The 21835-nt window shown below is 51.3% G+C and overlaps 1 protein-coding gene across 4 annotated transcripts in view; it reads left to right on the top strand.

Annotated features, from left to right (window-relative positions):
- Window positions 1-2928: 2928 nt before the first annotated feature.
- LOC111150454 (OTU deubiquitinase 5) overlaps window positions 2929-21835 on the top strand; it is a 28645-nt gene continuing 9738 nt past the window's right edge. Inside the window, exons 1-2 of one of the 4 annotated variants that reach the window (XM_022507925.1) lie at window positions 2929-4227; window positions 14160-14250. In XM_022507925.1, coding sequence (XP_022363633.1) covers window positions 3634-4227; window positions 14160-14250 — 685 coding nt within the window. In that variant the 5' untranslated portion in view covers window positions 2929-3633. Of the gene's footprint in view, window positions 4228-14156; window positions 14251-21835 lie in introns of all 4 variants that reach the window. The other 3 variants (XM_022507926.1, XM_022507922.1, XM_022507923.1) reach the window with 3 other exon arrangements.

The raw sequence follows: 21835 nt of genomic DNA, 5'->3' as shown, positions 1-21835 counted from the left end.
TGAGTACCTCCTGGCTCTGTGAATTTGGAGGCTGGGTCGGGCTGGGGGGGGGGGGGGTGGAATGTACACTGGTTTCAATTCCTTTCAACCGGAGAAGGGCAGGTTGCGGTCTAGGTTCTGGGAGGTCAGTGGTTGGTGACATGTTCTGGAAGATGGGGAATCTAGGAGGAATTAAAGAGGGTGGTTTGAAGAGCTGAATCTACAGCCAGTGAGGCAGGCCAGGAAGCCCTGAGATATGCCCCTAGGACTCATCTGCTCCAGCTCTCTTACTCACAGGTGGGGAAACTGAGACCCAAAGCAGCACACACTTGGTCAGAGGAGACTTAAACCCCAGGCTTCCTGGCAGCCAATGGCTCTGAACTGATTCCTAATTAAAAGCATCTCTCAGGGGCACCTGGCTGGCTCAGTCAGTAGAACATGCAGCTCTTGATCTCGGGTTCCTAAGTTCAAGCCCCACATCGGGCCTAGAGCTTACTTAAAAAAAAAAAAAAAGAATTCAATATTTTAAAAGAAGAAGAAGAAAGAAAGCATCTGTCAAGTTTGGCAGCTCACCCTTCCTTGTGGACATCCCCTGCACTGTCTCTGCTGGGCTACTGGATACACTTGGCTAGTGTGTGACTGAGCTTTGTGGAGCACCAAGAAGACAGACCTTGGATTGGGGTTGACCTGGGTTCCAAGCCCCGGGTGAGAGAGTCACTTCAACCTTCTCTTGCCTCAGGTTGCTAATCTGTAAAATAATAACCATTTATTCACCAAATATTTATTAACTGCATACCATGTGCTAGCCCTAGGGATACAAAGATGGGCAACGTAGACATCGTCTATGATTGACAGAGGTGAGCATGGAGGGCCGACAATTAAGCAATTACAGTCTAGTGTTGTGGAACTAAGATTGATGGGATTGCAGAAGCATGCAGATGGCAGGAGGACCTAATCCAGCCAACACCCAAAGAATGAGGTGGATTTAGCCAGGGAAAAGGATAAAAGTTTCAGGCAGACAGGAGAGCATGTGCTATGACCTGGAGGTTAGGGGGCAAGCTCGGGGCCTTCGGAGAACTGAAATTAGTTTGGTTCAGCTGGGGAGGAGAGTGTGAGGCTATGGTGAGAGTAGGGATGTGGAGATAGGCCAGATCACAAAAAAGCCTTTGAAGCTATGATACAGATTTTGGACTTTATCCTAAGGATAACGGGGACTTCTGAAGGCTTGTAGACAGGAGAGTCATCATGAGGTTTGCATTTCAGAAGGATTGCTCTGCCTGTGGACAGTGGATTCTAGAGAAACAGTCCTGGCGGGAGGAAGGGTGGTGAGGAGGCTCTTGTGGTAGTCCACTTGGTGAGTGATGGTGGCTTGGACCATGTAGTGGTGGTAAGAGTTGGAGAGTTAAGAGGTTTGAGAGGTGGAATTGACAGGACTTGGGATTGACAGGCATGTGGGAGTTGAGGAAGAGGGAGCAGACAAGGTTGACTCCCAGGTTCTGGCTTGGGCAAAGGCTGAGTGGGGGGCACTCACTGTCAAAAGGAACATCAAAGCTGTTAGCACAGAGTGCCAGGCACAGAGAAAGTACTTCGTGAAGATTAGCTACAATGATTATCCTAAATTCAATTTTAGACATGTAATGCTGGACATATCTAGTAGGAAATAGAGGTCAAGTGAGAGGATCATGAGAAGATTCAATATGGTAATATGCCTAGGCATTTGGCATAGTGCCCTGAACACAGTAGGCCCAGGAAACTTGAGTCCTGTCTCATGAAGTCTTCAGAGCAGAAAACACAACATGCCATTTGTAACTGACACCCTTCAAGGAAGAACTTCAACCAAGGTCAGCATCTGAAGGAACAAGGTTAGATGGCACTCAGAAGAGCTTTCTAATCATCTTTCAGTCAACATGTATGACTTGACTCCCAAGACCGGCAGCAAGCCCTCACCTCTCAAAACAACTTCTTGGTTCATAAACCTATCTGAACGCCATAACTATTCCCTGAGGTAGTCTGGGCAGGCATTATCATTCCTATTTTCCACGGGTAACCTCAAATTTAAGACACAGTGACTCGCCCAAGATCATAGAATTGGTAACGGTCCATCAGGGTCTGGAACTGAGGTCTTCCTGACTCCAAACCCTGGGATCCTTTTCCTTGCACTGCCATTCAAACTAACTTATTAAGCACTTACTATGTGCCAGGCACAGCACTATACCCTTTGCAGGCATTAATCACTGATCCTTAAATCATAATTACCATTCTCATGTTACAGAGGATTAGAAATTGTAGATAGGGGCGCCTGGCTGGCTTAGTCCTAAGAGCATGGGACTCGATCTCGGGGGTTGTGAGTTCAAGCTCCACTCTGGCTGGGTACAGCAATTACTAGAAAAATAAATAAATTCTTTTGAAAAATTGCGGATGGGGTGGATGTTAAATGACTTGCCAAAGAGCCCTCAGACAGAAGGGGCAGAGCTACGATTAGCTTGTAGCTCTCCAACTGTTCAGTACCAGGGATTTTACCAACCCCCTTGCAAAGCACTAACTGGTGACAGCGCTGGTTCATAAACTTTTGCTCAATCCAGGTAAACTCAGTTGCTGAGGGGGGGCGGGGGCGTCGGAAAGGCGTGTTGCGCTTGCGCACTAGCCACAGGGGCGGGCAGGTCAACGCGAGGGCGAGAGCACTGCGGAGCCAAAGAAGGCGTGTCTGCTTCCCAAACACCCAAGGTCCCCACGGTGCACTTCTGCCCCAGGGTTGGCCGGCCCAAAGTGAGTGACAACTCCTCTTAACCAGTCACCGCAGAACTCGGCCTGTTACCAGGGTGAAGTGGCGCCCGCCTCCCCACTAGACGTGGATTTGCAGGTGGGTGGGACCGGAACTGACGCTTCAGGGGAGGGCTATGCTCTGGGAGTGTTGATATTTTCCAGTCAGTCCGGCTGACTGCGGCCAAGTTGGAAGTCTGGCGGCGAGGCGCTTTTAAAATTGTCGTGCACGGGGCTGGCTACGCTGTCCTGTACTAGTACTCCGCCCACGAGTCAGAACCTCGGGGAGAGAAGAACGCGACGGGGCGGACGAGAATAAAGGCAAGGAACGAGAACGCCGACTTTGACTGAAATCTGAGACAGAGAGCACGGGAGGGCGATCGCTCGCATCTGATTGGTCCGTGGGCGTCATCGAGGACCCACGCAGCTGCTTCGATTGGTTGGTGCCCGCGATTGTTGTGGCGGCGGCGAAGATTTTGCCCACGTACTTCCGAACGAAAGGCGGGGCCGTGCCCTGGCGCGCTTGCGCAGCGCCCAGGGGCCCCACCCGGTAGTTCAAGAACCTGCGAGGGGGCGGGGCGAAGAGGTGCTTGTTTTGGTTCTGTTTCTTTTGAAGCAGCAGGCCGGAAGGAGCGAGTGTAGCAATAAACTTGTTGGACTTGGAGAGAAGACTACGACAGACCCGCTGCGGTGCCTTCATCTAGGACTTAACATCCGGGTTCTCCTGCCGCGTGACCCGCGCGCCACCGACCGTTCTCGAACCCGTGCTACAATCTCTTTATCCGGGTCCCGCCGATCCCATCGTGCTTCGCGCACCACAGTAGCCCCCTCATCCGGGTTCTCTCCCAGCGTGCCCCGCGCCGGGTTTGCTGGGGGGTACTTGGCGGTGCCGCCATGACTATTCTCCCCAAAAAGAAGCCGCCGCCTCCCGACGCCGACCCCGCCAACGAACCGCCGCCGCCCGGGCCGCTGCCCCCGGCGCCGCGCCGCGGCGGGGGTGTGGGCGTGGGCGGCGGCGGCACGGGTGTGGGGGGTGGCGACCGCGACCGTGACTCGGGCGTCGTGGGGGCCCGTCCTCGGGCCTCGCCACCGCCTCAGGGCCCGCTACCGGGGCCTCCGGGAGCGCTTCACCGCTGGGCGCTGGCCGTGCCGCCTGGCGCCGTGGCGGGTCCGCGGCCACAGCAGGCCTCTCCTCCTCCTTGCGGGGGCCCTGTTGGTCCCGGCGGCGGCCCAGGTGACGCGCTGGGTGCAGCCGCGGCGGGTGTGGGCGCGGCGGGTGTGGTGGTGGGCGTGGGCGGAGCCGTAGGCGTTGGCGGTTGCTGCTCCGGGCCGGGCCATAGCAAGCGGCGGCGTCAAGCCCCCGGGGTCGGAGCGGTTGGAGGGGGCAGTCCAGAGCGTGAGGAGGTCGGCGCAGGTTATAACAGTGAAGACGAGTATGAGGCGGCTGCAGCTCGCATCGAGGCTATGGACCCCGCAACCGTTGAGCAGGTATGGGCTGGGGTAACAGGTGAGTGGGTATGGCGGGTGGGATTCCCCAGCCTGGGTAGGGACTCCAGGAAGGCTGTTTGAGACCGTCTCAAGGGACCTACGTCTTCTCCCGGATTCTGGCATTCTCTGGTGGTGGGGGCCAGAGGCACACTCTTCCCCACCCCCCTCCAAGGACTTGGGGGTTAGAGTCCCCAAATAAGATGGCGGACTTAAGGATTGAGTCTGTGGTCTCTTCTGGGACCGACCCAGAGCCATCATTCGGGCCCTGAGACCTCATCATGTAGGACCATTAGGTGGGATTGCCTCCCGAGAGGGGAGTCTTATGATTCCAAGGGACCTTGGTTTGTGTTCCGTGCCTTGAGATTTCCTTTCCTCTGGGATAAAGGTCTAAGACTCCTCCTCCAGGGAGCACAGGTAAGGTGGAGACCTCAGGGGAATTTTGAGCGTTCCTGAGTTACCCAAATCCTTTTCAGGGGTCTGATACCATCTGTACAGGACAACCACCCCGCCCCCCACCTGGTTCCTTCTCAGAGGGACACAGCCCAGGACCACCCAGCAGTGGAGTCTGAGACTTTCTTAAGGGTGTTAAGCCTGCCTTCAAGGGCCCAAGACTCCCTCTTCTAGAATCAAGAGCCTGATACATAATGTGTGTATATATTTATATATATCCTATTTAGAGAAGGGGATCTTCTGAGTTTTTCTCCAGGGAGATAAGATTTCTTTCAGGGAGAAAAGATTCTCTTCCCTTTGAGGACGAGAGCCAAAACTAACACTCAGGGACCAGAAACTACTAAGGTCCATGAGATTCGTCTCTTTTTTAAGTGACAAGGGTCTGTGCTTCCTTTCAGTGGTCAGAGACCTCGTTGGGGCCAAAGAGTCTGAATTTGAATTTCTCTGTAGGAGCTTAAGCTTCTTCTAAGTGATAGGCCTTTAGGTCTTCTCTCCCCCAACCTCCCCAGCCTGAACCTTTCTTCAAGAAAATAAGCCTAACAGTTTTGGGCACTTGAGCCCAGGGTCCCCTGTTTGTGGACAGGGGCTTACAGAGACAGGATCTGAAGACTCTTCTGGAAAAGGGATACCTCCCACATAGAGGTTCCAGGCAAGATGAGGTCTTTAGAGGTCCTTTCTCATCAGGGATTGGTATCTGAGTGTTCACCTTGGTGGGGTCTCAGACACCTCCCAATACACACAAACACAGGGATATGAGAAGGAGTGAAACACACCTTGGGTACATAACAGGCCCTTTTCTCCCTCCAACAGGGATCCGAGCACCCCCTACCTCAAGATCCTGAGCTTCTACTTTTTTTTTTAAGATTTTATTTATTTATTTGAGAGAGAGAACATGAGCTGGGATGGGGGGTGGCAGAGGAGCAGAGGGTGAGAGAGGTAGATTCTGCTGAGCAGGGAGCCTGATGTGGGCCTCATCTCAGGATTCCAGGAAAACAACCTGAGCCTAAGGCAGATGCTTGACTGAGCCACCCAGGTGCCTTGGGCTTGAGTTTCTTGTCAAGGATGTAAGATCCCTGCTTCGGGAACTGTAGCCTTTTACCACTCTTCAGGGAACGTGGGCAGGATGGAGTCCCAGAGATGGAGCCTGTGCCCTCCCCATGGATCTAAGTCTGCCTTCAGGGCCTGAGACCCATTGCACAGGACACTTGAGCTTGCCCTCAAGGATGAGACCCATACATACCTCAGTGACTGGTGTGTCTTTTAGAAATGAGGTCTGGGCTTCCTTCTCAAGGAATTTAAGGTACTCCTCAGGAACAGAAAGACTTCTTCCACCTTAGGCTCCAAGTCCCTAGGGAATAGGGTCTTGGGTCTCCCCCTAAGAGTTTAAACTTTCTCTTTGGTGTGTGAGACAATTCAGCCCACCTTAGAATCTGAGACCTGAGTCTGGCCTGAGAGTTCTAATTGTCACCTCACTTCAGGTAGCATATATATACCCCAGTCATAGGGACCTTTTAGGGACATAAGATACTTTTCCTTGGGGACTTGAGCCTCAGACCACTCATGAACTAAATCCTGAGAACTACCCACTACCCTTGGGACATGGGTAGGATGGGATTCTGAGGAAGAGTCTGAGCCTCTTAAGCTTCTCAGGGACAAGAGATCATCTTAGGGAGGGGCTTGAGGTCCCCCTTGGGTATGAGACTCTCCACCACCCTGCAACCAGGCAATCCTTTCTCACCAGTGAGGTAGACATGAGGTCTTCTCCAGTGTGTCCTGAGGCCGCCCGCATTGAACAGAAAGACCTGGGTGCTCTTCATAGTCATAAGAACCCCTTACCTGAGCTCCCTGAGGCCAGGACGAGGGTCTCCCTACTTTCTATGAGAAGGTTGCCAGGTACTGGGGATGTGGTAGCTGAGGCCTCCCCAGAAGAACTAGGAGATACTCTGAGTCTCTCCCTGACCCAGCTCTGTTTGCTTCTCATTTCCAGGATCACGGAAATGTTTTGAGCTTCCTGAATTGCTTTCATCAAGCTTTGTTCTCATCAGAGACATCCCCACTCCAGGGAAATTCTCTACCCATATTTTTCTTCCCCTTGGTTCAGATAAATCTTTCTGTACTTTGCAGGGGCTAGGGCCTTTTCTTGAGCACCCTGTCCTTTCTCCCTTTCTACCCTTGAGTACTACAGGTAGAATCAATTTTCTGGACCCACAGGGTCAGGGCCAGGAATTGTTTCTCTTCCTGGTTGGGGGGAGTCTGCCTTTTCTCCACAGAAATGGGAGTGCTACGTCCCTGGTCCCAAGGGCGTAAGGTAAGAAAGCTGTGTGCTTCCATGGTGACTAGAAAGACCTCTCCTTACCCCCCTTTCACATCACCTAGACTCCCTCCTTCATACTTGTTTCCATAAGAACATGGAAGTGAAGGTCTGTGGCTGCATGATGTCTTCCCAATGAAAGAGGAAAGGCTTTACTGTCCTCACACTTCTTGGGACAAAAGGAGAATAAGATGCTTCTCTCTGTCTCACCTCCTCCAACTTGGGACTTTTGGGGGGATGAGAAGAGGGAAGATTCTTCCTGCTGCTCCAGTCTTGGTCCTGAACTGTCACCTGGGGCATTTGTAGCCTTGGAGGCCCATTAGATCTCCTGGGAAAGAATGGAGTTGTTGAGAGGAAGTGCAGATGGTGAATCCGTGTTCTGACTACTCAGACTTCCTGTTCAGTCAGATGCTGTGATTACTATAGGACTTTAGGAGCCCTTTTGGCACCCTGGGGTCCTGGTGCTGGGGAGGTGGTAGTATCAAGGGTTTCTTTCTCCAGGCATGGCTGCCTTACTGAATCAACCCCGTGAAAAGAGTGGCTTGTACGTCTCCTGAGCTTGAGGACCTCACAGAGCGTTTTCAGCGGGGGATGTGCATGCTCCAGTGGTGGGAGAAGCTGGACCTGGCACTGTAGCCAGGGTACCTAGGTTCCCAGGGTTCCCTCTCTGGCTCTGCTGGAGCTTTGCTGGAGCTTTGCTGGATGAACTGGAATAGCTAGGGCTATGTTCTCCGGGTCTCCGTTTCCTCATTGGTCTGGTAAGGAGCCGGTGAAGTGTTGTCTAGCTTTGGGATTTTAGGGAACTCAGGCCAAAGCCCTCTGGACCTGGAGGTGACAGAACAGTGGGTGTCTTCTGAGGAAAATCTGGATTCCTCTCTCTCTCTTTCTCTCCCTTGCCCCTTTCTTCCCTCCCTGCCATCCAAGCTTAGTGGGCAGGACAGGTGTCTGTTGAGTGTGAGGCTCAGGGTTAGCAGACAGTGATTTTTATGTCCAGCTGTGTTATGGTGAATAAGCTTGGGGGTTGCCTGTCAGGGGGCCTACTGGATGGTGTGGAGGTAGTGTGGAAGAAGTTTGGGCTTTGGAGCTGGGCGGGCCTGAGTTCAAACCCCAGGATCTCCTGCTTGGCTGTTTTATGCTTTAGGCAAACATTCAGCTTCTTTTTCTCCAAAAGGCCACCCATGCCCAGGGTTATTGAGTTATGAATACCAGACCTGGCCCACCTCAGAGTGTGGCTGATTCTTTTCTTGCATTTGCCCCAGGATCTTCTGGTTCTTCCTGGAATCCTTTTAGCAGCCGAGCTTTGGCATCTAGGAACCTGCTGATTCGTTTGGCGGGGAGACAGTCTGGCAGGAAGTAGTACCCGGGCTGTCAGGGTTGGAGTCCTATATCTTCAGGCACTTCCCCTATCTGGGCCTCAGTTTCTCCAGTCTTTTTTTTTTAAGATTTTATTCATTTATTTGACAGACAGAAATCACAAGTAGGCAGAGAGGCAGGCAGAGAGAGAGGAAGGGAAGCAGGCTCCCCGCTGAACAGAGAGCCAGACGTGGGGCTCGATCCCAGGACCCCGGGATCATGACCTGGGCCAAAGGCAGAGGCTTAACCCACCAAGCCATCCAGGTGCCCCCAGTTTCTCCAGTCTTAAAATGGGTGATAGGAGGGAGCTTGGACTCCTTTCTCAGAAGCTAGTTGTCATCTCTTCTTAATTCCCTGCTCCACATTCCTCTTACCCATTTTGAAAGTGGTGAGGCCCTTTGGCTTGTTGGGGGTATGCTGCAAAGTTTCAAGCAGTGTTTGGCTTTTTTCTCCCCTGCTAGTGCTATAGGCCCTTGGATTTGTTTAATTTTAACAGCTTTCTTGAGGTATCATTCACACACCATAGAAGTCACCAATTTAAAGTGTACAGTTAAGTAGCTTCTAGTGTATTCACAGAGTTGTGCACCTACCGCCATGATCAATTTTAGAACATTTTTTATCACTTGCCAAGCAACCCTGCACCGTCACTCTCCTCTAGTCCCATCATCCCCTCCCAGCCCCCAGCAACTACTAATCTACTTTTCGTCTTGATTGATTTGTCTATTCTGAGCGGTTCATATTAAATGGAATCGTACAGTCTGCAGTTCTTTGTATCTGGCTTCACTTGGCATATTCTTTAATAGCCTCCCATGTTGTAACATGCGTCAGTACGTCGTTTCTTGTTGTTGCAAAATAATAGAATCTTCGTTTTTTAAAAAACCCACCTCCTCTCCCCTCTCCCCCTCAGTGGCCCGGCAGTAGGCCCGGGGGCCTTGCTCTTCTCCCATTCCTTTGCCCTGGAGAGCTTGTGTTGCTCCTTAGCAGTGCGCCTGTTTTTCATTGGATGGGTTGCCTGTGTTTTGCCCATGGAGCTGAGCCAGTGTTCCTGGGAGTTTTGAGCGGGAGAGGGGGTGGTCTTGGCATCCAGCTTGCTGGGACAGAGCTGTGAAGGCCAGAATATTAAACACCTCTTGGCCCTGGGCTCTGAGAAGACATCTACCCGAGAGCTGCTATTCCTGCTGCCATCTTCCCCTGCCCCCTCCCCTTTCAGTGGCAGCTCATTCATTGATAGGCAGGGTCAGTAGCTTCCCAGACTCAGAGGGGAAATTCCAGGCCCCTGCTGCCTTCATTCTCATCCTCTCCCTGGGGGGATGCTACAGAGGTGGATTCTGTGGGACTGGAACCACGCCATATTGCCTCATGGCTCCCACCAGGGAGGGCTTCAAGGGGGGTTTGTGTTCGTTTCCTGTGGCTGCTGTGACAAATTACCACAAACTGAGTGGTCTAGAACAACAAATTTATTCTCTCTCAGTGCTGGAAGCCAGAAGTCCAAAATCAGTTTCAGTAGGCCAAAGTCAAGGTATTGGCAGGGCTGCACTTGCTGCAGGGGCTCTAGGGAGAATCCAGTACTCTTTCAGCTTCTGTAGGCTGCTGACTTCCCTTGGCTTGTGGCCGCATCACTCCATCCTCTGCCTGTTTTCACACCATCTTCCCTGGTCATGTGTAGTCTCTTCTGTGTCAGGACTTCATCTGCTGTTCTAAGGACGCTTGTGATTGCATTTAGGTCCTCCTCAGATACTCCCGAGATATTCTCCCCATCTCAAGATCCTAATTTAAATCACACAGCTGAAGACCCTTGTTCCTTACTACGTAGCATTTACAGGTTTCAGGAATTAGGGCCTGATATCTTTGGGTGGTCGTCATTAGGCCTCCTACAGGAGTGTTCTTGTTTCCCTCCAAGGGAGAAGAAGAGAACCTATTAAGTACTTTCCTACTGGGCAAAGTCCTGTAACATTTGAGTCTTTCCAGTTACCCTATTACTGGGAAGCTTGTTATCCCATTTCATAGATTGGAAAACTGTGGTTTTCAGAGTGGTTCATCACATGACTGATAATTGGTGGAGCTGCTCTGGAATGTAAGTCAGTTGGGTCCCGCAGTCCGCTTCAACTTCTCTTGGGCTTTCGGACCAGTAGGTTGCAGAGTCTTGCACCTGGGATCCCCTGATGTCAGAGAGCTTTGCCCAGCTCCTTTGTGGAGGCTCAGGAATGTTGAGGGACTCACCCATAGGCCCAGCAGTGGGCTCATAAGATTCACGGTCTGGACTTGACTTTCTCAGGCCAGAGTATTGATGCACCTTAAACTTAACCAATGGAAGGGTTAGCCCCCATCCCTCTCTCCCACCGGTCTTTTCTTCCTGGATCACTTTCCTAAACAACTCCCAAGTCGGCCCCTTTCCCAGAGGCTCCTGTCCAGCCAGGGGAAGGAGGAGTCTAAGCTAGAGGCTTCTGGGACTCTAAGCTCTTCCTGGAGCCCAGGACCATGGCCTCCCTACTTTCTCTCCCCAAAGGGAGAGGCAGGGTTTCAGCCAGACCCAAAGCCCTTAAGGCTGCTGGTGCCAAAGCCAGTGGGAGGATCATGGTTTGGCCTCTAGATCTAGGCCCAGACTGCCCCAGAACCAAAGCCCTACTTGCGTAAAGGGTATACTTGGCCTCCTTCATTTTTAAGGACAAACCACGACTTTCCCAGGATGGGCTGCCAGGTATGTCTCCATGTTGTGGCTCGTGAGGGCCTCCCCTATTGCCTCTATAGTAGGCTCTCCTGGTGCCCAAACCCCAGCTCTTTTTGCCTTTGTCAAATGAGGATAATGCTCACTGCCACCTGGGCTGTGGTAAGAACAATTAAATGAAGTCACCTTTTGCATCAGGCACCTGGCACAGGGCAGGCATTTGGCTAATAGGAGTTCATCTTTCTTCCTGGCCCCACCCTTCTTGCCTGCATAGTCCTACCCAGGACTTTAGTTGTGCCCGACTCACTGCTGAGCCTCGGGCATCCCTGGTGCTTTGTGGTAGAAGTGATTTTTTAAAATTAATTTATTTAGGTAATCTCTACACCCACCATGGGGCTTGAACTCACCACCCCAAGATCGAGAGTCTCATACTTCTCTGAGCCAGCCAGGTGCCCCCAGAAGTGATTTCTTGTTAACTTAGAGTTAACAAGCATTTCTGGAGGTCTTCATGTTTTAATCCTTCTGTCGGGTGGCACCTCTTCTCTGGGGCCTGCCTTCATGATTGGTTAGGACCCTTCCTGGGTGTTTCATAGCACCGTGTTCAGCTCTTTGACTGCCCTGCTCACACTTGTGTATGGTCATTCCCTGTCTCCCCATCCCCCCCGCCAGCAGTTTGTGAGCTTATGGAGGGTAGAAACCAAGTCAGATTCATTTCTCTGTCCTCGTTGCCAGGCTTACTACATTCAGGGTCTGATTTGGCAGCTACTGGTAGACCCTTGTTGGAGGAGTAAGTAGGAACCCCCTCTCCTCCTCTTTGATCCCCTTCCCCCTCAATCTCCTTTTCCCCTGCACTCGAGGGCAGGAGGTTACTATGTGCCCTTCTTTGGAACTTCTCTTTCTGCCCAGTGTGGGCCTGTAGTCATAGTTGCAGCTTCCCTGCTGGTGACCCTTGGCTGGGGCAGGTACCATGGTGTTGGGAGATGGCTGTCCCTGCAGGGCAGGGATGGACTGGGGGAAACTGGCTGAAGTGTGCTAGTCCACAGCCTCTGGGGTGGGAGAGGCACATGCTGGAGAGTTCTGCACAAACAAGAGTCTCCATGCTGTCCATGGAAGCCCATTAAGGGCTTCCAGGTGCCTTTGTCATCTCTGGCAAGCCAGCCACACCTCCCTAATGGTGGGGCTGCTGGGCATTCCTTCATCACCCCCCTCTTCACTCCCTTCTGTCCAGCCACTCCCATGGGACTTGCTGAGAGCCTCTCAGTTGTACGTGGTCTCTGTGCCAGTCTTGCCCCTTCTGTGGCTGAGGACCTGTTATTTACCAAGCCTTTTCAGGCCTTGAAGCTCCTTTGAGCTTCTTGACAGCTCTGTCAGGTAGATAACGTATCTTGTCGTTTGATAGGAAACTGAGGCTTGGAGAGTGCTGGTAGTCTGTCTGAAATCACACAGCAAGTGAATGACAGGGCTGGGTATTGAAAAACACTGTTTTGGTATTGGAATGCAGAGCCTCTGAACCTTGTACTTCCTACTTTGCTGGGATTTTCGCACACCTGAGCTGGGGAAATGTGGCCTGCAGAGAAGTGATCCCCTCTGTCTAGTCAGAGTTAGCCCGGATCTTCTAAATCCCTGGGCAGGTTGTGTCCCAAAGGAGCAGGTTTGGGATTCCTGGTCCTTAGCCTAGATGCTCTTGAAGGCTGGCTTCTTGTGGCCAGCAGAGGGCGTGAAAGGCCTGGGAAAGGTCTGCTGCTTCTGGTTTTGTTTTGAAATGGAAAACATGTTTTCAGTGACAAGTCGACATCATTTCTTTTAATCGACTTAATTTTTTAGAGCAGTTTGAGGCTCACAGCAAAACTGAACAAGAGTTCCCACAAACCCCCTGCACTCACATGTGCATAGTCTCCCCCATTATTAACACCCCCCGACCAGAGTGGTGCATTTGTTGCAGTCAGTGACCATGTAGGACACATCATAATCACCCAGAGCCCACAGTTCACAGTAGGGTTCGCTCTTGGCGTTGTACGTTCTGTGGATTTGGACAAATGTATAATGACACGTAACCATCGTTAAGGTACCATACAGAGTAGTTTCACTGGCCTAAACGTCCTCTTTTCTGCCTATTCGTCTCGCCATTATTTTTTTAAGTCTGAAGATACACACGTACGGGCTCGCTGAACCTGAACCTTTGGGGTCAGATGTGCTTTGGAATTTTAGGGAAATTTCAGAGTTTAGAAAAATCACCTGGTGTGTATACTATGTGTTATGTGACACCTCTGGTGGGGTCAGTGGTAGTACCTCATAACCAAACTGCTGACTGTTTCTGCGTGGAAGTGTTTGAACATTCACCTCCAAGTGGGAGAAATAGGTTCTCGCCGGCTCAGGTCAGGTTAGGATGGCAGATGAGTTAGAGGAAGACTTTGGTTTTCAAAGCTTTTTGAGTTTTGGAGTTTTGGACAAGGGATTGCATGCTTCTCATGAGAAAGGTGAGATAAAAATCACCTGTAATACCAGCTTTTAGGGATATTTTGTTGTATGGTCTTTGCAACTTTCATGTGTTTGTATGCGCATAGACATATATGTGAAATATGTTCAGTTATAAGTGAGATCATACAGTGTGTGCATTTTTCCTTATGCGATATATCTTGACATTCCCTAGCTATATGTAGGGCTTGGGATCTAGGCTGTAGCCAGTTACTCCCTCCTCAACATCTTCCCTACCTTAAGTGGTTAGAGGGTCCCCAGGTGAACTGGTGAAACTCCTTGAGATAGAGCAAGGTCCATCCCCACCTCCCCACCCCACTCCACCTCCCCACCCCACGCCACCTCATACCACCCTGCCTCCGGGTACTTGCCAGGTCTGGGCTGCTCACTTCCTGTAGGTGCCCACTGTTGGAGTCCCAACATGGTCAGCAGGGGCAGTCAGAAAACAGATGAGACCCCTCTGGAATCAAGTCTTCTGCTTACACAATGACTAGTTCCCTAAAAGAAAGGGTCTCCTCCTCCTCCACATGCATGGAGTGTCAATCAGGGCTAGGGACTTGACCCTGCCCAGTGTCCTCTCAACCAGTTAGCTGGGCCCTTCGGGAACTGGAGGGCAGGGCCCTGGGGTGGGGGTACAGGCCTTTCCTGTTGTTGACCCCCACCTTTTCCCTCCAGCAGGAGCACTGGTTTGAAAAGGCCCTGAGAGACAAGAAGGGCTTCATCATCAAGCAGATGAAGGAGGACGGCGCCTGTCTCTTCCGGGCTGTAGGTGAGTCTGTGTCTCAGCCTTCAAGGGCCTAGGGCTGCCCCTGAGCTGTTTCTAGTGTTTAGGAGTAACCCCTGAGACGGGGTTGGGGCTTGAGTGTACTGGTATTTCAGGGACTCCAGACCCCAGCTTCAAGTCAGTATCTGGCCTCTACCCTTTGGTCATGAGGCAGTGCAGTGATGTGAAAGTGATAATAATAACAATAATGGTGATAAAAAATAATGTTACTTAGGGACGGATTGCATTGTCAGACACTAAAGGAAACCCTTTTTTATTCTTTTCCAAGCTAGGTAGGTGTAGGGACTACTGTGGTTTCCATTTGTCAGAAGAGGAAAGCAGCTTAGAGCAGGGAAGTGACTTGCCCAGTGTCAGAGTAGAGTTGGGAGTCCCTGGGTTGGGTTAGTCCATGCCCCCTGTTCTTAAACACAGCACAGTGCTGTCACCCTGAGGTCATAGAATTTTTAAAAACTTACAGAAAGGTAGAATAGTGAATGCTCATGTACCCATCATTCATCTTCAAAGTAGTCATCAACACATGGCCAGCCTTGTTCATCACTACCCTGCCCACTCATTTTCACTCTCCTGAAACAAGTATTTTTAAAGCAAAACCCTAATGTTGGATCATTTCATTTGTAAGTATTCATGTATGTTTCTCTGACAGATAAGGATTTTTTCTTTCCTAACATAATCCAAGCGTCATTATCCTACCTAACAACATTCATAATTCCTTAATAACATCTAGTATCCAGTCTGAGTGACATCTTTGAGGTCGCTCTGCCTCTGAATCTGTGACCCAGCAGGCAGCCCTAAAGCCTTGTGCTAGTGTCCAGGGGAATTTGTGCATGTGATCTGACCCTTCCATAGGGTCTGTACTGTCTACCAGGGAAAAGGGCCCTCTGATAGGAACCTCGAAGTAGGAGTCAGAAGCCCTGTCTTCTAGTTCGGGCTGTGATTCAAAAACTCCCATTTTCCCATCTGTTAAATAGTATTGATTCTGAAGGGCTCCTTGAGTCCTTAGAGGGTCTGCTATTTTCTCACTGTGTAGCTAGCCCCATGTCTACTGGTGGCCTGGACCAACTCCACTTCTGACTGTGCCACTGATTCTTGGTCTGAACTTGGCCAGGCAGCTGTTCTCCTGAGCCTGTTTCTGAGGCCATAACAGAAGGCCAAAGACCCAGAGTTGTAATGGTTACATGAGATCACTTACAGTAAATGCCTTTGGTGCCTGACACTTGGTAGACCTTCAGGGAACAGTAGCATTGGTGAAGCCTGAATGCTGTTTTCAGTGGTGTCTAAGAGCCACAAATGTTTGTTAAATAAGTAGAAAAAGTTTAGGTGGATTGATTGCTTACCTCTCCATTCTACCAAGTGGAAGAAGCTCAGGCAGTGGACTCTGGTGGGCTGGGAAAATCCCGCCCTTTCTAGCCCTGTGGTGCAAGCTTGTGTTCTTCCCGGGATGTTTTCTAGAGAAAGAGCTGGGTGTGGGGCATCTTGGACCAAAGGAAGGCAAAGAAAGAATAGTTCAGGGCCTGTGAGGTGCTGCCCTGTGCTGAAGCCTCAGGCTAGATGTGGGGCAAACGGGGCTACTGGTAGAGTGAGTGTAAGAGAATGCATTTGGGCACCTTGGTCTCAGGCGACCTTTGAGGCAGATGTTGGGGCCGATAAGGACCTGGCTTGTGTAGTAACCCATATTAACAGCAACATTCATGTGTGTCCATCTGGCTGACCTCTCCAGACACCCTCTGACACCTCCCCCCTCAACAAGGGCCTTCCAGTAAAGAGCCTGAGCTTACAGGAAGAGCTGACCGCGGCAGGTTGAAGGCCTTTCCCTATCAGCACTATGGCTACCCATTTCCCCCAGCTGGGCTGCCCTTGGCTTTTCTCTGTAAAACCTCAGAAGCCCCATGGCCACTCCCTGGAAGTACGTGGCCCCTGGGTCTCTAGGCCTAATCTGGAGGTTTCCCTGGGGCAGAGTGCACAGGATATGTACCTGGGAACGGGACTCTGTCCTTGGGCTTTCTGCTGCCCTTCTGCTTCCAGCCTAGCTTGTGTAGTTACCCTGAGCTCTGGTGAGAAGGCCTACAGGTTCTAGTTCCTGCCACGCATGGCATGGTGGAAGGAACACAAACTGAAGGCTGGAGTTGGAGGGGGGATTGCACACATAGAGGCCACAATGTTGTTCCTTGACCCTGACTGTTTGCTGGCATTCAGCTGGGTGCTTCAGATTCATCTGCAAAATTGGAATCGTTATCCTGTAAGACAAGTGAGAAGATTGAAACTCAGGAAAGAGAAATGACATGCTTAGGGTCATTAGTGGCAGAGCTGGCATGGGGTCCCAGAGGTATCCAAAGGACATGTTCTTTCTGTGACCTTGGTAAAGCCCTAGCTTTTCAGCTTAGCTGTGGACTGGCTGGGTGACCTCAGGTATATTCCTTGACCTCTCTGGGCCTTACTTCCTCTAAGAGCCTCTACTGTTGGGAATCCTGAGGCAGGTGGCTTTGGGTGTCCCTCGTGGGAACCACTATTCACTGCTCTCTCTCACAATGGCATGTTGGGGACTTGTGAGCATCAGTGAAGGAGTGGAAGTAGGAGCCTGAGTTTCTAGGTATCCTGTGGCCCACCCTGCCCCTGCTAGGCTCAGATAACCTCTTCCTGGAAACATGAGTCTGCCTCTCTCCTGCCCTCCCCCCATAGGACTTTGACTCAGCAAAAACCTCTGGCCCTGGCTCTGTGGGCAAAGTGGAGGCCACACATGCATCTGCACGGGCCATGAAGAAGCAGCTGGGGCTGTACATGTTAGAATGATGGCCCAGAAACATTAGCCTGGACCATCAGTGTTGGGAGGGATGGATCTTTGATTAATTTTGAATGCTTTATAAGTGGGGAAACTGAGGCCTTACGAGAAAGCCAGGACCCTGTTGTCTAGATCACATGGGCAGTATCAGAGTATAAGTGTCTGAGGTTGAACTAGGCCAGAAGGAGAAGATTCCCATGGACTCCCATGTACACCAGTTTCCGTTGGGCTCTTTCTGCCTTGCTTCCTCAGTTTCCCCATGTTTGCTGTGGAAATCCTTGAGTAGAAGAGCGGGCATCTCAGAGACCAGGCTTTCAAGAGGACAGAGTTCTGTCTCCCCACAGTGAGGGTGTCTCCCCCACTGAGAGTGTCTCCCCCACTGAGGGTATGCCATCTGGGGCCAGGGGCCAGGTGCATACCGCAGCTGCTTGACAGGCAGGGGAGGCCTTTTTCCTGGCTCTTCTCCTCAGTGGGGCCAGGATTCCCACTGGGCCAGGAGGCAAGTGGGGAATAGATCAGGTTCCTGTCTCTCCCTGCTGCTGTGTGTACACACATTTGTGTGGTTTGTTTTTAGATTCCCTGCAGACGCCAGACTTCCTTTTCTGTCCTCAGCAGAACTTGCTGTGGCTCTTCTTGCAGGCAGGCAGGCAGCGACCTGGCAGGGAGGCGGTTCCCAGGTGCCTCTAAAGCAAATGGTAGGGCCCTGTACTTAATTAAGCTCCAGGTAGCCCAGGCTTTCCTGTCTTGCTTCTCCATATAACTCTTTGGCAAATAGTGACTATTTTAGGGCACCTGAGGAGGAAGGATTACAGAGGTTTGAGGGACCTTCCCCCCCAGGCAGTAGGGGAAGGAGGTTGAGGCAAGTCTGTTAGAGCTGTTGACTATTCCTCCCTCCCATTAACCCCTTGCAAAGGGTAGGAAGGAGGTGAGGGTCCTTGGTTTATACAGCTTTGCCTCTCATCCAACCTTTAGTCTTGGTTAACAGTAAGGGCAGCTACTTGTCGAATGCAGTAGGTCTCTTTAGTGGTGAGGGTGGGAGGGGTATTTGGCCTCAGGGAACATCTTTTTTTTTTTAAGATTTTATTTATTTATTTGACAGACAGAGATGACAAGTAGGCAGAGAGAGAGGAGGAAGCAGGCTCCCTGCAGAACAGAGAGCCCGATGCAAGGCTCCGATCCCAGGACCCTGGGATCATGACCCAAGCCGAAGGCAGAGGCTTTAACCCACTGAGCCACCCAGGCACCCACATCTTTTTTTTTTTTTTTAAAGATGTTATTTATTGGATGTGAGGGCGATCTGGCTGAGACATCTGTCACCCCACTGATCGCCAGGGTTGATTCGGCTGATCTGGTTGGCTGATCTGGTGTCCCCTTCCTCCCTTACCCGCTCCATGTGCGTCCATCCCAAAGCTGCGTGCTTGGTTGAAGAGGACAACCCTCCCCGATAGAGAAGAGGACCATTCCTTGGTCAGGGGTATACGAATAGCTGCGCTCCCCTGCTAGAACCTCCAAACAAGCTCTCAGGGTCCATTTGTAGGAGAACGTAGGGTAGTCATGCTTCCAAGACTCCAGACATCCAAATGAGGCACTGCACGTGGCAGTCTGACTTTCTTTAAAAAGAAAAAAAAAAGATGATATTTGTCAGAGAGTGTGTGTGTGCGCACGAGGTGGGGGAGTGGCAGGCGGAGGGAGAAGCCGGCTCCCCACTGAGCAAGGAACCCCATGTGGGACTTGATCCCAGGACCCTGGGATCATGACCTGAACCAAAGGTAGACGCTTAACAGACTGAGCCACCTGGACATCCCTCAAAAGGACAGTTTTTTTCATTTTTAAAGATTTTATTTATTTATTCATTTGTTTGTTAGCGCACATGCGCACACAGAAGCAGGGGTTGCGGCAGGCAAAGGGAGAAGCAAGCTTCCCGCTGAGCAAGGAGCACCATGTGGAACTCAGTCCCAGGACCCTGGGATCATGACCTGGAGCAAAGGCAGCTGCTTAATGGACTAAGCCACCCAGGCATTCCCCTTAGGGAACATCTTTGGCAGGATCTGCTGGCTTTGTGTGTGTGTGTGCACATGTGCGTTTCTCTGCTCGTGTCTCAGTGTTTTCAGAGAAAGGACAGACATAGGGTGTGGGGGGAGGTAAGGTTTATGCTGACTTCTCTGTAATTTCTGCCCACTCCTAGGCCTTTCCAGGGTTCCACCTGATTCCTGCTTATGGAAACTGAGGCAGCTGATTCCTGCTTAGGGAAACTGAGGCAGACAGAATCAGGCCTTGCCCTAGGCAGGCGATAGCTGGATTGGGGGTAGTGGTAACATCATCTGGAGCATCAGTGTTTAAAGTTACAAGGTAGTCCTTGGGAGCCTGGCCTTCACCCTTCCTTGGGCCAGCTCTGCCACATTTCTGTACTTCAGTTATCCCTCCTGTGTAAAGTAGGGCTTTGTGGGGTGAAGATGAAATAAGTTGGAATGTGAAAAGGCCTTGGTGGAACCAGTTGGGGTATTGTTCTGAGGATTTCTGAGCCCTCTTTGGGTTGTGGACAGAGGTCAGGTAGTGGGGGGACCCCTTCAGCTGGACTCTGGGAGGGGAGAGCAGGTGCAGATTGCCCACAAGTGCAGCGTCAGCAAGAAGAGGAGTTTCGGTTTCTATCAAAACAAGTTCTCTGAATTCCCCTACCTCTGCAGGTCCATTGGGCCCTTTCCCCCGCTTTGGCCCCCACAGGGAAGTCCAGCCCAGCCCCTAATCCCATATGCCAACCTTCTAGGAGGAGGAGGGCTTTCTGGAGGACAGAGGTGGGGCTTGCAGAGTCAGACAAGCACTGCCTCAATGAGGAGGACTTCCTGTGTTTAAGCCCTGCCCTGGATTGTTATCCCACCTTAGTATCATTGAAAAGATCCTCTCTCCCCCACTGGGAGAGAGATTATTGCTTATTGAGATTATTATTATTGCTCAGTTCCCTTGGTGTTCAGATAGGCACATTTTCTTCCACATTGATGATCCCAAAACTAGCTTATATCTATAATCAATGAGGTGGGTCATGCTGCCCACCCCCAACAAAGGCTGTGATTTAAATATATGTACAGTACCACCTGCCAGTGCATCTTAGGATCGAGGAGAGAAGGGGGTACTTGAGAGGTAGGTAGGTACATAGAGAACGTCATTTAAGGACCCTGTTTTGTGAAACCTATATTATTGATTTGATGTTAATTTGGTTGCTAAAGATTTGCACTATAGACACAGAAGGTAGGCCTGTGGACCTTTGGATTCAGTAAAGGTAAACAGCCAGCCCTGCCTGGGTGAGGAGGGACAGCCTAGACTCCTTGTTCGGGGCGTTCCTCTGGCTGAGGAAGTGCGACAGAAATGAGGAAAAGCTTAGTAAGTGGTTCCGGTGACATTCTGAGTGACTTGGGGATGATTAGCTATCTGAGAGAGTCATTGTCCACTCATGACAAGCAGGAGCCCCTAGGTTCATTTCTTAAACACCTAGTGCATCGTAGGCATTTAGTAAACCCTACCCCTCGTCTAAACAGCCCCCTGTGAAAGAAAGAGTAGTTACTCTCCCCACTTCACTGAAGTCACTGTGGCCCAGAGAGCTTGAAGGCCTTGTCCAGTGCCACACAGCTAGGAGGCAGCAGAGCCTTTCTGCTAGGCAAGAGCCAATGGCAGGGGAATGAGGGGGCCTTTACGAGCTTCCCTCAGCTCCCTTCCCTGTTCCAGTCTCTGCTTTCCTCCATTTTCTTGCATCTGGCATCCAGCTCAGGTAGATCCATCTCCCAGGAAATGCCTGTTGGTTCTTCCGGAGGAACATCTCAGCCATTTCCTCCAGCTTGGCAGGCCAGCCCCTATTTAACCCCTTTGCCGCCATCTCAGTTCCTGTTTACTGCAGCTGCTGGCCGCACTGCATCCTCAGCACCCCAAGCTTGTTCTACATAAATAGCTCTCTGCAGCCACAGTGGGCTCTGTGGTCCTGGCTTCTAAGAAAGGTGGCAGCAGGGGGCCCCCAGCCTCTGCGCAGGGCACGTGACTTGCTGGAAGTGTTGCTGTGGAGGGGGAGGGGATTGTGGCCGCAGAACCCACATCCTTGTTTACATCGGTGAAGGGGCTACCCCTTCCCGCCTTCACAGCTCCCCTCCCCCTCAGGTCTCTGCACCTCCAAGAGGAGGTGAGACAGGCATGGGGCCCATTTTCTATCTCAGAACTGCCCTTTTCTCCTTATCTCACAGAATCCTCCAGGGAGGGAAGGAGAGGGCAGTGAAGGCATTCTTCTGGCCATTCTTCAGAGGTAGACTGGCTGTCACGGAAGACCTTTGCAGTGTTCCTGCTAGACCTGCCCCTGCCCTGGTGCCCCAGGGAGATCCCATCAGAGCAATAGTCATTTGGGGAGACAAAGGGAAATTCCCTCTTCATCTTAGAATGGGTATCAGACGTCCCTTGTCTTCAAGCCCACTTTAATTTCCCAGGGGAAGACTCTGGCTCCTTTAGCCTGTCCATCCACTCAGCAAGCTGGTCCGGATTTCCTGTACTGTATCAGGCCCTGAGCTGGGGGGACTTGGGTGTGACTTGGTCTTGGCCCTCAGTGGGAGTCAGAGCGGTCAGGCAGGGGAAGTTTGCACACACCTTTGTTAAATCTGGTGATAGAAGTGTTCTGGAGAGTGGGAGGGCTGGGGAACTGTATAAAGAATACTTGGGTGTTTGACAAGTAGGCAGCCAAGGAGGATGGAAAGAATGCCCTGAAGAAAAGAGGAAATGGCATGTGTGAAGATCCTTAAGTAAGGCAGGGGGGAACCTGGTTCT

The sequence above is a fragment of the Enhydra lutris genome, unplaced genomic scaffold (assembly GCF_002288905.1).
Source record: "Enhydra lutris kenyoni isolate GAN:26980312 unplaced genomic scaffold, ASM228890v2 scaffoldscaffold23, whole genome shotgun sequence".
Classification (NCBI taxonomy): Eukaryota; Metazoa; Chordata; class Mammalia; order Carnivora; family Mustelidae; genus Enhydra; species Enhydra lutris.
This window is presented reverse-complemented; position numbering and strand designations above follow the sequence as displayed.